Source organism: Talpa occidentalis, unplaced genomic scaffold (genome assembly GCF_014898055.3).
Source record: "Talpa occidentalis isolate TD23 unplaced genomic scaffold, MPIMG_talOcc4v2.1 talOcc4.13, whole genome shotgun sequence".
Taxonomy (NCBI): Eukaryota; Metazoa; Chordata; class Mammalia; order Eulipotyphla; family Talpidae; genus Talpa; species Talpa occidentalis.
Genome location: NW_023601322.1, coordinates 4333916 through 4346332, shown reverse-complemented (window position 1 = coordinate 4346332; position 12417 = coordinate 4333916). Strand labels below are relative to the sequence as shown.

At 43.3% G+C, this 12417-nt stretch overlaps 1 protein-coding gene across 3 annotated transcripts in view; it reads right to left on the bottom strand.

Moving 5' to 3' along the window:
* The window catches only part of RTTN (rotatin), a 93016-nt gene that overhangs the window by 41986 nt on the left and 38613 nt on the right, over positions 1-12417 (bottom strand). For all 3 annotated transcript variants that reach the window (XM_037508415.2, XM_037508416.2, XM_054693994.1), the window contains exons 26-32: positions 11628-11772; positions 10742-10896; positions 8484-8703; positions 5961-6089; positions 5413-5523; positions 3326-3484; positions 2071-2142 (exon numbers count right to left, since the gene is read on the bottom strand). In XM_037508415.2, the coding sequence (XP_037364312.1) occupies positions 2071-2142; positions 3326-3484; positions 5413-5523; positions 5961-6089; positions 8484-8703; positions 10742-10896; positions 11628-11772 (991 nt within the window). The remainder of the gene's footprint in view (positions 1-2070; positions 2143-3325; positions 3485-5412; positions 5524-5960; positions 6090-8483; positions 8704-10741; positions 10897-11627; positions 11773-12417) is intronic.

Genomic DNA, 12417 nt, shown 5'->3' with positions numbered 1-12417 from the left:
GGGCAGGGCACAGCCAGCACTGAGGGGGCCCAGGAGGCAAAGTGGTACCTGCAGGGGCAGCAAAACAAAACGCAAAGTCATACAAGCTATTGTCTCTGTAAACGGCATCAAGCGCCTACCTCGACCAAAACAAAATATTGACCAAAGTACACGGCTGAGGGGAGTAGCAGGTTACCCTAGACCTTGGTGCGAGCTCTGGCTATGTCTTCCAATCCTGAAAAGTACACGGAGACGAGTAAGTGAACGCTGTGTTGTGCAAGCGTCTTTATCATTTGACCAAGAGCATTTTAATTTTAGAAGACTGGCGAGACAGAGGCTTCTTTCTGGCTGCAATAAACTAGCAAAGGCCACAACGTATATATAAGAACCCCCCATCGGTACTGAAGGGCTGTCTCCTCCTTCAGAGCAGCTCCATCCGCCTTGAGGGGTAGAGCCCCCCGCCCCCGAACATTTTTAAAATTGGAGAACAAAGACTAGGTTGTCAGCTAGTAATACTGCTACGTGAGGACACTTAAGAACAATAAAAATAATAATAACCAAAGAGATTTTAAAAAAGGGATACATGAGACTGTCCTTATTTTTCTAATTTTCTTCAAGATTAGCAACCATTTCAAGATCACATACTTTTGGGATTAGAGTAATTCTTGAACTTACTTGCTATTAGCCAACTTAGGTAAGGTAGAAAATTCCAAAAACTTACCTAAACCTCTATTTTCAATTTTTTTTTAAAGATTTATTTATTTATGCATAGAAGAGCTGGGGTACAGGTCAGAGGTGTGGGGGGTGGGTGGTGAGAGGGTTCACCAGGGACAGAGTGGGGAACAAAACAGGCAGATTGACCAAAGTACACGGCTGAGGGGAGTAGCAGGGAGACAGGAGAGGTCTGCTGCGCCATGTGGGTAGCTCCCTGGCCGGGGATGGAACTCTTGCTACAGCAGCTGCAGATAGCTTCATAGGTTGCATCTTAACCCCTTGTGCCACCAGGGAGGTCCACTATTTTCAATTTTTAGTAGATAATCCATTCCACGACAAAGAGCTAGAAAATCACTAAACCAACAAGCTGCAGTTAACATGTCATGCAACAAATGGAACTGCCCACTACTTAATTCGAAAGAGAAAAATCTCAACTTCCACACATGGTTCCCTATTACAACATCCTAAAGGCTTTAACAGAAGCTAGAAATCTTATTACTTTTACCTTTATACTTATTTCAATAATAAAAAAAAATCCACTGCCAGTACATCAAGCACATAGCAGAGTTAAGTGTCACTAATTTAACAATGAGAGTGGAAATGCTTTGTATTTGAGCCAAAACCAGCACATGTTTTGAAATCCATTTACTGGCTAACACATCAAAACTCCTACATTATTCATATGAGTGTTCATCCTGTCTACTCCCTTCGGTTTTGTCTCCTATGGTTTTGTTACCGCACAGACTGTTAAATAAGCAACCAAGATCAAAAAGGAAATCAGAGAAACTGTCAAGTGGCCTGGGATTTTCAATAATTGGCAGAGTTAACCTGGCTTTGTCAAGTTGGGAGCAGTGAGCCTTCCCAGAGTTCAAAGGGATCGTTCTCGCCAGCCGCTGGGATCCCGTGTCAGGTAACAGCCTGCCGGGATGCCCGCTCCTCACGTGACTCAGTTCCCCACCCCAAGCAGCTTAGTGGAAATGTACAAAGAAACCAGATTTGTCCTGGATCCCGAGGGCTGTACAGTGTGGTAAATACACCACACACAGGAGGACTTAAGGACAAAGGGCACAGCTCACCCCACAGCGAGAGCACCCCGGTGCCCTCCAAATCACCTAGAGCAGAAGGCTATAAAACAGGTCGGTGTACTATTTACTGATTTGCTCTTCTCAACTTGAAAATCAAATAATCCAGTAGAAACCAAAGATCAAGTAAAACCCAAACTGTACATTAGCTTCCCCAAAGAAAAATGTTAATGACAAAGCAGATGTAACTATAAAAACATTCATCATCAATGAAATATATATGCGGAAATTTTATCATCAGTTAACCTCAAGTTTCGAGTTTCTAGCAGGCTGATAACTGTTTAAAGTCACTCACCTGCCAAGTATAATCCTTTATAATTTCCGAAGGCATTGGAATTACAAGGAGATTCTGAAGAATAAATGCAGCCTGAAATTAAAAAAAAAGTCAATACTGCCACCTTGCTGTCATCTGTGAAATAACCAATAGACTGCATTTTAATAACAAAAACACAGCGATGATCAACAGCCACACTAAGAGGTCACTCTGCGTGGGAATTTTTTGTAAGGAGATGGCTTAACAACAGATGAAATGACTTCATCAGGAAATATATATTTTCCTATTTCAGACTTTTGGTTTTCAAAAAAAAAATCTAAAAAAATAACAGATATGGTAGCATTTAAGAACTATATTTTCTTGTTTCTATTATGCCCTCACAGATCTCACGCACACACACACTCCCATCTTTGTCCCTCTCTCTGTCCTACAAACTCCTCAGATACAAACTGCTAACTAGAAATAGAAACCGCAAATGTCCCACTTCACTCTCTAGGTTGTGAAGATGACCAAATCAAACAATCCTACTAATATGAACTCTGATTATTCAATGAAAGCTGATCATGGAACTGGAGAACACGAGGGCAACAGAGCAGCTCTAAAGAGTGAGGTTTCAACTTCATCTTAACTGAAGTCAACAGATAATCTCTAAATATGGTAAATCCAGAGGAAGCCGCAAGCTCACACGCTGCCATTAAAAAGGAAATAACAAGAAAACCACAGCCTTTGGATTTGGGAACTGGAAACTGGTTAGTGGTAGACCCAGTAGCTGCACGCTTCTTTACAATCTCTAAACTCTAGTTGATTACTGTTTTAAAAACTATTTGCTTCAATCATCACTTTGACAAAAACAGGAATGAAAGAAAACCACAAACTATTTTGAAAGAATTCAAATAGGGTTTACTTTTCCTCTTACACATAATATGATAAATATTTCAGTGTTTTGACAACCCCTTGTCTTAATTAAACTTTTAGGAGCAGTGGAGGCCCATAATGCTTGGGTAATATACAAGTAATTTTTTATGTGATCTGCTTGTCAATGCATTAAGAAAAAAAGAGGGAGATGATAAACTAAACCGACTTCTGCTTTGATCTTACCAGACTAGAAAACTTCAGTTTTTACAGGGAATTCAAACTGTTTTTGCTTTCTATTGCCATCTCCTGTAGGCTGTCTGCAGGCAGCAGAGACACCGGTGAGCGGTCAGTCCCGAGCTGAGCAGGGAGAGGGTATGGCTCGCAGGGCCACCGATGGACGGGGGTTGGGGGGAGCACCCACCTCGCGGCGCACCAGGCTGCACTCCGAGTGGTCCAGGAGAATGTTCACCACGGTGCCCCACAGCCCTCCAGAAATGTTCTGACAACTGTTCGCCAAAACCACACAGCCACTTTCCAGAGTGGTGAGTGCCGACCCTAATCCCAGGGAAGTAAATCTCACCTGAGCAAATGAAGAAAAAGTTGTCAAATCAAAGACACTGGTTTTGTAACAAGAATTCTTAAGTTTTCTGATATATAAAAATCATAATTTTATGACAGTCTTGACTGTGCTAAGTTATAAAAGACACTTCCAAAGGAAGTGCTCTATAACCTTATGAATCAATAAAAATTCTGATTCCATGACTCAAGAAAACAATATAGAAAAGTTAAATGCAAGAAAATATCACCAAAAAAATCAAAGTTAAGTATAACCAGGAATAAATATTAGCGTCCACAAGTTTTTTTCCTAGGGAACACATAGGATACTCACATATTTTTATGAACATGCACCCTATTTAGTCCTCATTTTTATAGAGGCTAAAACTACTATCTTGTTTTTCCTTAATTTTTTAGTGTATTTTCCCCAATAAATGGTTTTAACTTTTGAGATGTTCTTTCTAAAATCATTTATTTAAAAAAATTATTTTTTGTAAGGCATTTATTATTTTCCCCAAAATTATTTTAAAATAAAAGCCTTGGGCCTCCCTGGTGGCGCAAGGGGTTAAGATGCAACCTATGAAGCTATCTGCAGCCTCTGCAGCACGAGTTCGATCCCCGGCCAGGAAGCTACCCATGTGGCGCAGCAGACCTCTCCTGACTTGCCCGCTGCTCCCCTCAGCAGTGGATTTCAGTAAGTCTGCCTGTTCTGTTCCCCGCTCTGTCTCTAGTGAATCTTCCTATCCCCAACACATCTGGCCTATACCCTGGTTCTTGTATATATAAATAAATAAATCTTAAAAAAATAAAATAAAATAAAAATAAACGCCTTTCAGGTAAGACTGACATGGTATGATGTGTCTGTCACAGTCCCCCGACCCAATGGGATGTTGCCAATGGGTGCCGGCAGCAGTGCCAGCGGTGGGGCTAGAATGTGATCAAGCAAGCCCCCCACGCTGAGTCTGAAGACGGTGCCGTCCAGAGTCGGATCAAACACTACTTCTACAGGTCGGGGTGTTTAGCATAGGACAGAACCATTTCTTGGTTGGAATGAGTGGCTATTACCTCGAGCTAATCAACAGTACTGCGTTATAATGAAAACTGTGAAGCGGGCGCATCTGTTAAGTGTTCTAAGCACAGACGCACACGGGCAGGGAGGAGGCGGGGGGAGCCTCTGTACATGACGGTACGAGCCCACCCCGCAGGAGCTGGACGCCATCGAGCTATGCCAACACGTGCCGCCTGTGTGTCAATCTCCCCCCCACAAAGAGTTCTTCTAAAAAAGCAGGGTAGTAGATTAAAAGTGCAAAATTCATCAGTATGAAACTTCTGCACTGTGATGATTCTGTTCTATTAAATGTCACTCACTCACCTTCTAAACTAGCTGGAAACGGCCAGGCTTCTCCAACAAGTCTTTACTGTTCTTTCTAAAAGTGGTGGGTCCTACGGGCCTAGGTCCTACAGGCCTGGGTCCTACAGGCCTTCCTTTTTCTATTTTCAACCTGTCTTCTAATGCATCCGACTGAAGGAGGGGCACAATGAACGTGACTATGTTCGTGGACATTCACCTGGTGAGGCCTGGCTCACAACGTGACAGTAAGGAGAGGCTCTTAGGGGGTCATTAAAAGACGAAGTGAGGGCATCTGGGCTTGGTGGTCTCATAAGAGATGGAAGAGAGGGCCAGCCTCAGGCGCACAGGTAGCATCCGAAAGCCAGAGTCCTCCCCGGACCCGGCCTCCTGCCCCTCGACCCGGCTTTCCGCCCCAGCGCTGCCGGCGCAGGCCCCAGCCGCGGTCTGTTACAGCAGCCCAAGCCGGCCAGGACGGGAGGACACAGGCTTAAGGCCCAGTCACTGCAATCAGCTCACTTTGAGAAGTTGGTGCATATAAATTCATTTCATCGTTTTGCATCTAGACACAAAGGACTCTGCCTCTCTTCGCTCCCCGCACTGACCTCCGGGTCTCGATCCACCCACAGTGGAATCAGCCAAGTCAGTCCCTGCTGAGCCGGCGCCCGCTCGTCACCATGACCGCCCAGAGGCAGGAACCACAGTGACATCCACTCCTGGAGTGAAAAGGGGCAGAGAGACGTTAGGCAGGCTTCTAAGAACAAAACCGCTTTAAATCACTCCGAATTTAAAAAAATCAAAAGCCATTTAAAATGTACTTAAGCCTTGGTTTTAATTCATTAGTGAGCAAAACAAGACAGACGAAAACCTCAGCTTCCCCTTAAGAAGTTTAATCCGAAAATTTTTCTTCAGAACAGCTGTTTTCCCCACAATTTAGTGAATCAGAGTTCTCCGGTACAGGCAGATCTCAATCAAAATCAATTTCCAATAATCAGATGTGTGTGAAACATAACCCCTAAGGACTAGCTTAATCAAAACCACTTTTGTCTTCTAAGAAGAAAAGGGCAGAGACATTTTCCCATCACAAATGTAGAGGCCCGAACATTCCTTCCCTACAAGTGTTCCCAAGACAGGAGGCTGCTCATGCGCTCACCGAGCTCTGGGCCTGGGCCATCATCTCATGGGACAAGTGGAGCAGGCAGAGGACGGTGCTCTTCGTGACCCCTTTCCCCATGAAGGACATGGCGTTCCCACCACGCTCCACGTAGAAGGAGGTGATGACCTGGAAAACAAGTGTCAACGACCACGTGACCAGTGACAGCAGCGTCACCTTCTACTCTTGTCTACGCCGAACCTGCCCACAGAGGTACGTACTATATTCTTAGCTTATACATTTAAAAAAAGCTAAGGGCCTCCCCAGTGGCGCAGCGGTTGAGCGCTGGGTTGCAAAGCTGCCCGCAGCCTCTGCAGTGCTGGTTCGATCCCCGGCTGCTCCCCGGCACTGGAGGAGGGTCCCGCATGGCGTGCAGACCTCTCCTGCCGCCCGCTGCTCCCCTCAGCAGTGTACTTCGGTCCTTCTGCCTGCTCTGCGCCCCACTCTGGCTCTGGTGAATTCTCTCACCCTCCCGCGCTTCTGACTGTACCCAGTGCTTGTATAAATAAATAAATAAATAAATAAATCTTTAAAAAAAAAAAGCTAAGATGGAAAATTTTATGTTGTGTGCATTTTACCGCAATAAGACAGAATATTTTCTTATTGCTTAAAATTTTCTCCCTTTGCACAAATAAGGTGCAGCATCTTCCCTGGAGGTGTCTGTGATCTGGCACATGGTCATGACTTTCTTCAAGTGTCGGAGTAATTCAGTCAAAGTTTATAAGTAACTTGTCAAAAAGTATACTTAGAAATTGCTAGCAATATAAAACAAGTATGTTGATGCTTGACATTTTTCATAATTAAAAGTTTAAAACCTTAAAGTACAATCTTAGAAATAAGAAGCTTGAATGGCCAAACCCATGTTACCTCCCTGTCAGCCAGGGGAGGCAGAGTACCCAACACCTGAGTGGTGGTTTCACTGTCAGCTTAGGAGGGACAAGCCGAGACCTGCTGGTCAGGTCCCTGGAATCATATGTGTATCCGGCTTGAGCATTAATCACCATAGTTTATTTACCTATCATAATGAATCATGAGGAGTTTAAAAGTCTCATTGTCAACCATGGAAAGCAAATACGTGCATTCAAATTCCAAAGGGCAGAGACAAGTATCAGATACTGAAATATGACCCCATTCTAAGAGCAAGCTCCTTTCATTAGTGAGGAACATGAAGCAGGTCTCTGGGGCCAGCAGGCCCTGTGTCGCTACCCATTCATTTGAGTCTTACTAAATTATTCTTTAAAAAATAAATGTATTTGGTAGTAAAATAAAAAACTCTTTAAAACCAACTAATTAAGATAAAATAAGACACCCCTACATTCTCTAACATGACAAATTTCTTTGAACTGTTTCCCTACCATTTAACATGAAGACAAAGATTTACTTCCCCAGATGGTGTATGAAGGTGACTTGTGCTCTTCTGCTTATTCCCAGTAAGATTAACCAGGGTTTTTTTTTTTTGGTAGGTGTTGAACGTTATAAAACTTTGTATCTATTTCTAACTTAATAAACTGTGCTGCTTTTCATTACCTCAAACAAAACTGAAGTTAGAAGATGTCGGCCTTGACACCTTACCTAGAACTAGGCCTTTTCGCTCTCTAATACCACAAAAAGCTCATTTTAATTTCAGATTTGAAACACAGGTATAAGCTGAAGTTTCTCCTTGAACACAATTTGAAAAACAAAAGCATTTTTGATAATCTCTAAATATAAACAGTGGAACACTTAACTTCTTCAATTACCACTTATATAGCCCTGATCTAAAACAGATAAAAAGCATCTTAAAGAGATGTGTGCCAAAAGGTTTATCGAGCTAATATTTCTATATCGTATTATAAATAATGCCATAAATTAAGTACTTTAGATTGAATTATATTCAGGACATTGCACTGAGACTTCAGCAGCTGCAGCTCAGCAGCGACCCGCCCGCGCGCACACACAGGCCGGGCCACACTACCCTCGGACCTGCAGCAGCAGCGCTGCTCTGAGCCAGCACATCTTCCCAAGACTGTAATGAGCAGAGAATGACCAGGCATGGCACAGCAGAGTACGTGGGGTAGAGTTATGGTCACACACAGAACGTAACGAGAGCTAAATATGTGTATTTGACAAAAGTGAAAAAGACAAAGCAATGAAGACTCCGCCTTAAATGTTAGCTAAAGGTATTCATGTTTGTGAATTTTTTGCCTCTGTGTTATGATTCACATATAAAAAGGTTAAACAATATAAGCAAATAATCAAAATATTGTAAGGAAGGGACTTAAACATAAGACTGAGTTTGTTTTTCTTGACAATGAGTGTGCTCAGAATACAGCTCTTACACATTCGCTGATAAAATAATTAAAACATTTACCTTACGATGACTCATATCATAACTCAAATATTGCATAATCTCCATTAATCTACATGATGCACTTACCTTAGGGCCTGGCCCACAGTCAGAAAACGACCCAAAAATAGTAACCAGCTATCATTTGGGGGCAGAAGGGGTTATTGTGGCTGCTGTAATCATTGGTTTTCACTTACTTCAAGGAGACCTGACAAGTACTTTGTACAGATTTCGAGCGGCTTTGTGAGTGGAGAGTGCGTGCTCCAGCCCGGCTCGGCCGTGAGCTGGGCCATGCCCCGCAAGGTCCTCTCTAGGGACGGCAGCCCATAGAAGTGAGGTGCATCCGTGACCCTCAGGCACTGCAGCAGCCTCAAGGCCAGCTGCGTTTGGAAAACATGGAGGAGTTCCAAGCACTTCCTGTATAAGCAGAAGAGAAGAAAGTCACCCACAGAACAAGTGACGGGCAGATGAAAGGGCCTGCTTATTGGGGGGAGAGAATCCCCAACAATTTGCTGTTTCAGAAAAATAGGAACCAGGGAAACGGTGAAAAAGATCCATCTCGAAACAAGATGTCTCAAGGAAAATACAGCTCAACTCCCACCTGGGGAATAGGATGTCAAATACCAGGAACAATGACATTGGAAAATAAAAGTGTTGCTGCGTGATAACAGGACAAAAAGTGGGAATGAAAAATTAAGTGCAAACTTAAAATGAGTTTGATAAGCTTGCACTTTTAATCACTCGGTAGCCCTTGTAGCAAGACCAACGGCCTTGCCTTTCATTTCATAAAGAGAAATGAAATGATCAGATGTTAACTCCCTCAATATCCTTCTCTCACACCTAAACACTTACCTACCTTGCCCCATATCCCTTTACCCTACATTCTTTTAACACTGTTCATTCAGCTGTCTCTCCTCAGTGTGTCTTACCTTCCCGTCACTTTCCTACTCTTTTCATATGTCCTGCTCTGCTTCACTATTGCTCTCTTCTCTATTCCGACGCCCCATATTCTTCCTCTTCTCACCCTAATTACCCTTTAAAATGGACACATGCCCAAAACCTATAAGCATGTCTAATTCTCTCCCATTCAAAACAAACAAAAATTTTAACCTGCTCACGACCAACACACCTAAGTGACGCCACACTCAGTCCTTCCTTTAATAGCAAAACTCAAGGACAGAACCCACACTGTTGTTTTTCAAAGCCTAGCCCAAGACCATCTGCAGGGAGCTCTGTGTACGACTACTCAGTTTTCAGATTCTTGAGCTACTGATGCTAGTATTTTAGAAGCCCCAAGGAGATTCTCACAGGTCCAACTGCACAGACTCTACCCTTGGTTTAGTTTGTTGCTGCTCTCAGTACGATGTTGAGGTACACTTTCTGTGTGATGCAATCCACAAGCCGATGTACACACTCCACCATGGCTTGAATGGATGTAAACATGCACCTGCCACCACATCAGATCAGGTGGCGCCTCAGAAAGCTCCCAGCGGACCCTCTGCAGTGAAATCTCTACTCATTTGTTTTCCAGATTCACTGATCTTCTCTTCTACTGTGTCTAGTCTGCTGTTAAGTCCATACACTGAGTTCTTCACTTTAGAACTTTTATTTCTCAGTTGTAGAATTTGTATTTTAGTAGTATCCATTTCTCTACCAGATGTTGGGTTGTCAAAAAAGTCATGACACGATTTTTCTGTTTTTCAAAGAAAAAATATATGATGACTTTTCCAAAAACCCAATATTATCCATATTTTTATCAATGTTGCCCATCTTTTCAACTAATATCTATGATATTTATTATTTAAAATAGTATTATAATGGTAGTTCTAAAGTGCTTGTCACATTTGACATCTGTGGCTCTGTTTCTATTAACATTTTTCTCTTAATTATGGGAGATGTTTTCTAGGTAACAATTTTCTTCATTTGTGATTTTATACCAAACATTAGTATAAAAGAGCTAATAAGAGTGAAGTAGATGATGATTTCTCATAAAAATTGCTTGCCCATTCATCCCACGATCTGGGGTAGGGCTGATCTCTGGGATTTAACCACATGTTGAACAACCATGCGTTCTATTGTGAAGAGAACAAAAACCTCTCCAGTATATACTTAAAAAGGATTAGAGTGAATTTTAAAAATTTCTAAAAGTCACATCTAAAGAGACACATTTGAAACCCACCAATCTGAAAGTGAATGAAAAAGTCACAGAACTCAGGCACACGTGTGGAAGTCAAGAGAGGACCAGGAACCAGAGCCAAAGCACAGAGACTCTGTGTGTGGAGCCACCACCGGGCTGCACCGAGAAGCCACTGAAACAGGGGCATGCACACCACCTGGCTCATTACCCCTGCAGTCCATCCTTCTAAGGTGAAAGAAGTGAAAAGCAAAATTCTTTGGAATACAAAAGCAACCCAGGTCCCACGTGCAGGCCCCCACCTCTCAAGACATGTGGTACCTGTCAGTGACAGCCCTGCAGCCCAGCAGCAGGGTGCTGAAGAGCCCCATCAGCTCCTTCTGCAGCTGCTGCCTGACCGCAGTCCCGACGTCATCAGCTTCTTCCCGGGCCTGGGACTCTGTTGGAACCAGAAGATCTAAAAGTGGGTTTGGACTCTAGAAAATAAGAATCATAAAAAAATATAGTTACTCTCTGACTGAGGTGGATGTTGTTTCTTTAAAAGTTTTTTTCTTGCTAACCATATTCTGGATTAACTGAGATATATTATATGGCCTAGTGAGTAGCTAGTGTGGGTCTCTATGCATTAGCAGAGTTGTTCTGAATTCCAGAGGTGCTTCATGAGTTACCTCAACAAAAGGAAAGCAAGTCTAAGGAAACTATGTGGCTCTGGCAAACAAAAAGGCCAACACGTGGTAGAGAAGTAGCTTTGTGGGTTCTTGGCAAGCTTCTTAGAACACAGCTGGCTACAAGAAGTTGAGAGCGTTGGGGACTGGAAGGAAATACTACTAGAGGCTTACGCTGAAGCCTGAGCACGCGGAACTCACCCCTCCCACCCTCCCGTCTCAGCAACCTCACCGTCTCCACCTGGCTTTGCTGCCTGCCTCTCCGCGTGCCCCAGCAGCCTCCCGCCTCAAGAGAGCCACTGAGAAACAGCTGCAGCAGGCAGCTCGGATACAGACGCTGAGGCTGAAGGTCCCGCTCATTTCAGACTCAACTGATGCGCATAGTCCTGTCACCACAGGAAGGTCGCGTCGCCGAGGCCTCCGGAACATCCAGGCCCGCTCAGCACAGGCCACGCGCACATCAGCTTTCCCGTAACACAGTTTGAGTGACTTTTACAAATCATTCATTCATCAAAGCTAAAATCCAAATAACTTAAACTTACTTGTCTAAGAAGTAATTCTAGAAGCCAGTTTAGGAGTTCTACTGATGAATTTCTTCTCCAGTCCTTCAACAACTTATTTAAAAAATGTATGATATCTATCAGCAGTTTCTCATCTTCAGTGCAAGCAGGAAGCACTTGTAAAAACCTACACTTGAGAAGACAATAATCATGGTTTCTAGCTCTTTTGTGTAATCATTACCTCTATTGTTCATAATTTAGCTTATTGCAAATTTATATAATTTTAATTTTTAAGAATGGTTTTAACAACCAAGTCTCCAAAATCCTGAGCTGCAACCCTAGCGCCATCATGGGCCGTCCTGGCTGGTTCAAGCACACGCCCCAATAGCAGAAGCCAACCACAGGCAGGAGCTTGAGCCTCCGAAACTCCTCTAAGCCCCGCCACCGCATTTCACAAAACTACACACTTGATGTTTAACAACCAAGTGACACACTTCATATTTATTAAGAACGTTACACACTCTATATTCAGTCGCAGAAGACTGAAGTGTAAGACTGCTCATGGCTGCCGACTTACAAATGCAGTCCTCTGCTTCCGTTTACACTGTTACACTTACAGCTACAGCCTCCCCAGTAACTACCAAGGGACCTTCGAGTGGCAAATCCTTCATGAAATTCCAAATAAATAGAAACATGAGATAATTTACCTAAGAACAAAACAAAATGAAACAGCTCACTGCAGGTACCAGACCTATTAACCCATCTGTGGGGTCTCAACGCACCTCTGGGAGGGGCGGGTTGTTCATCACGTCTTATCCTAATCATTTACTTT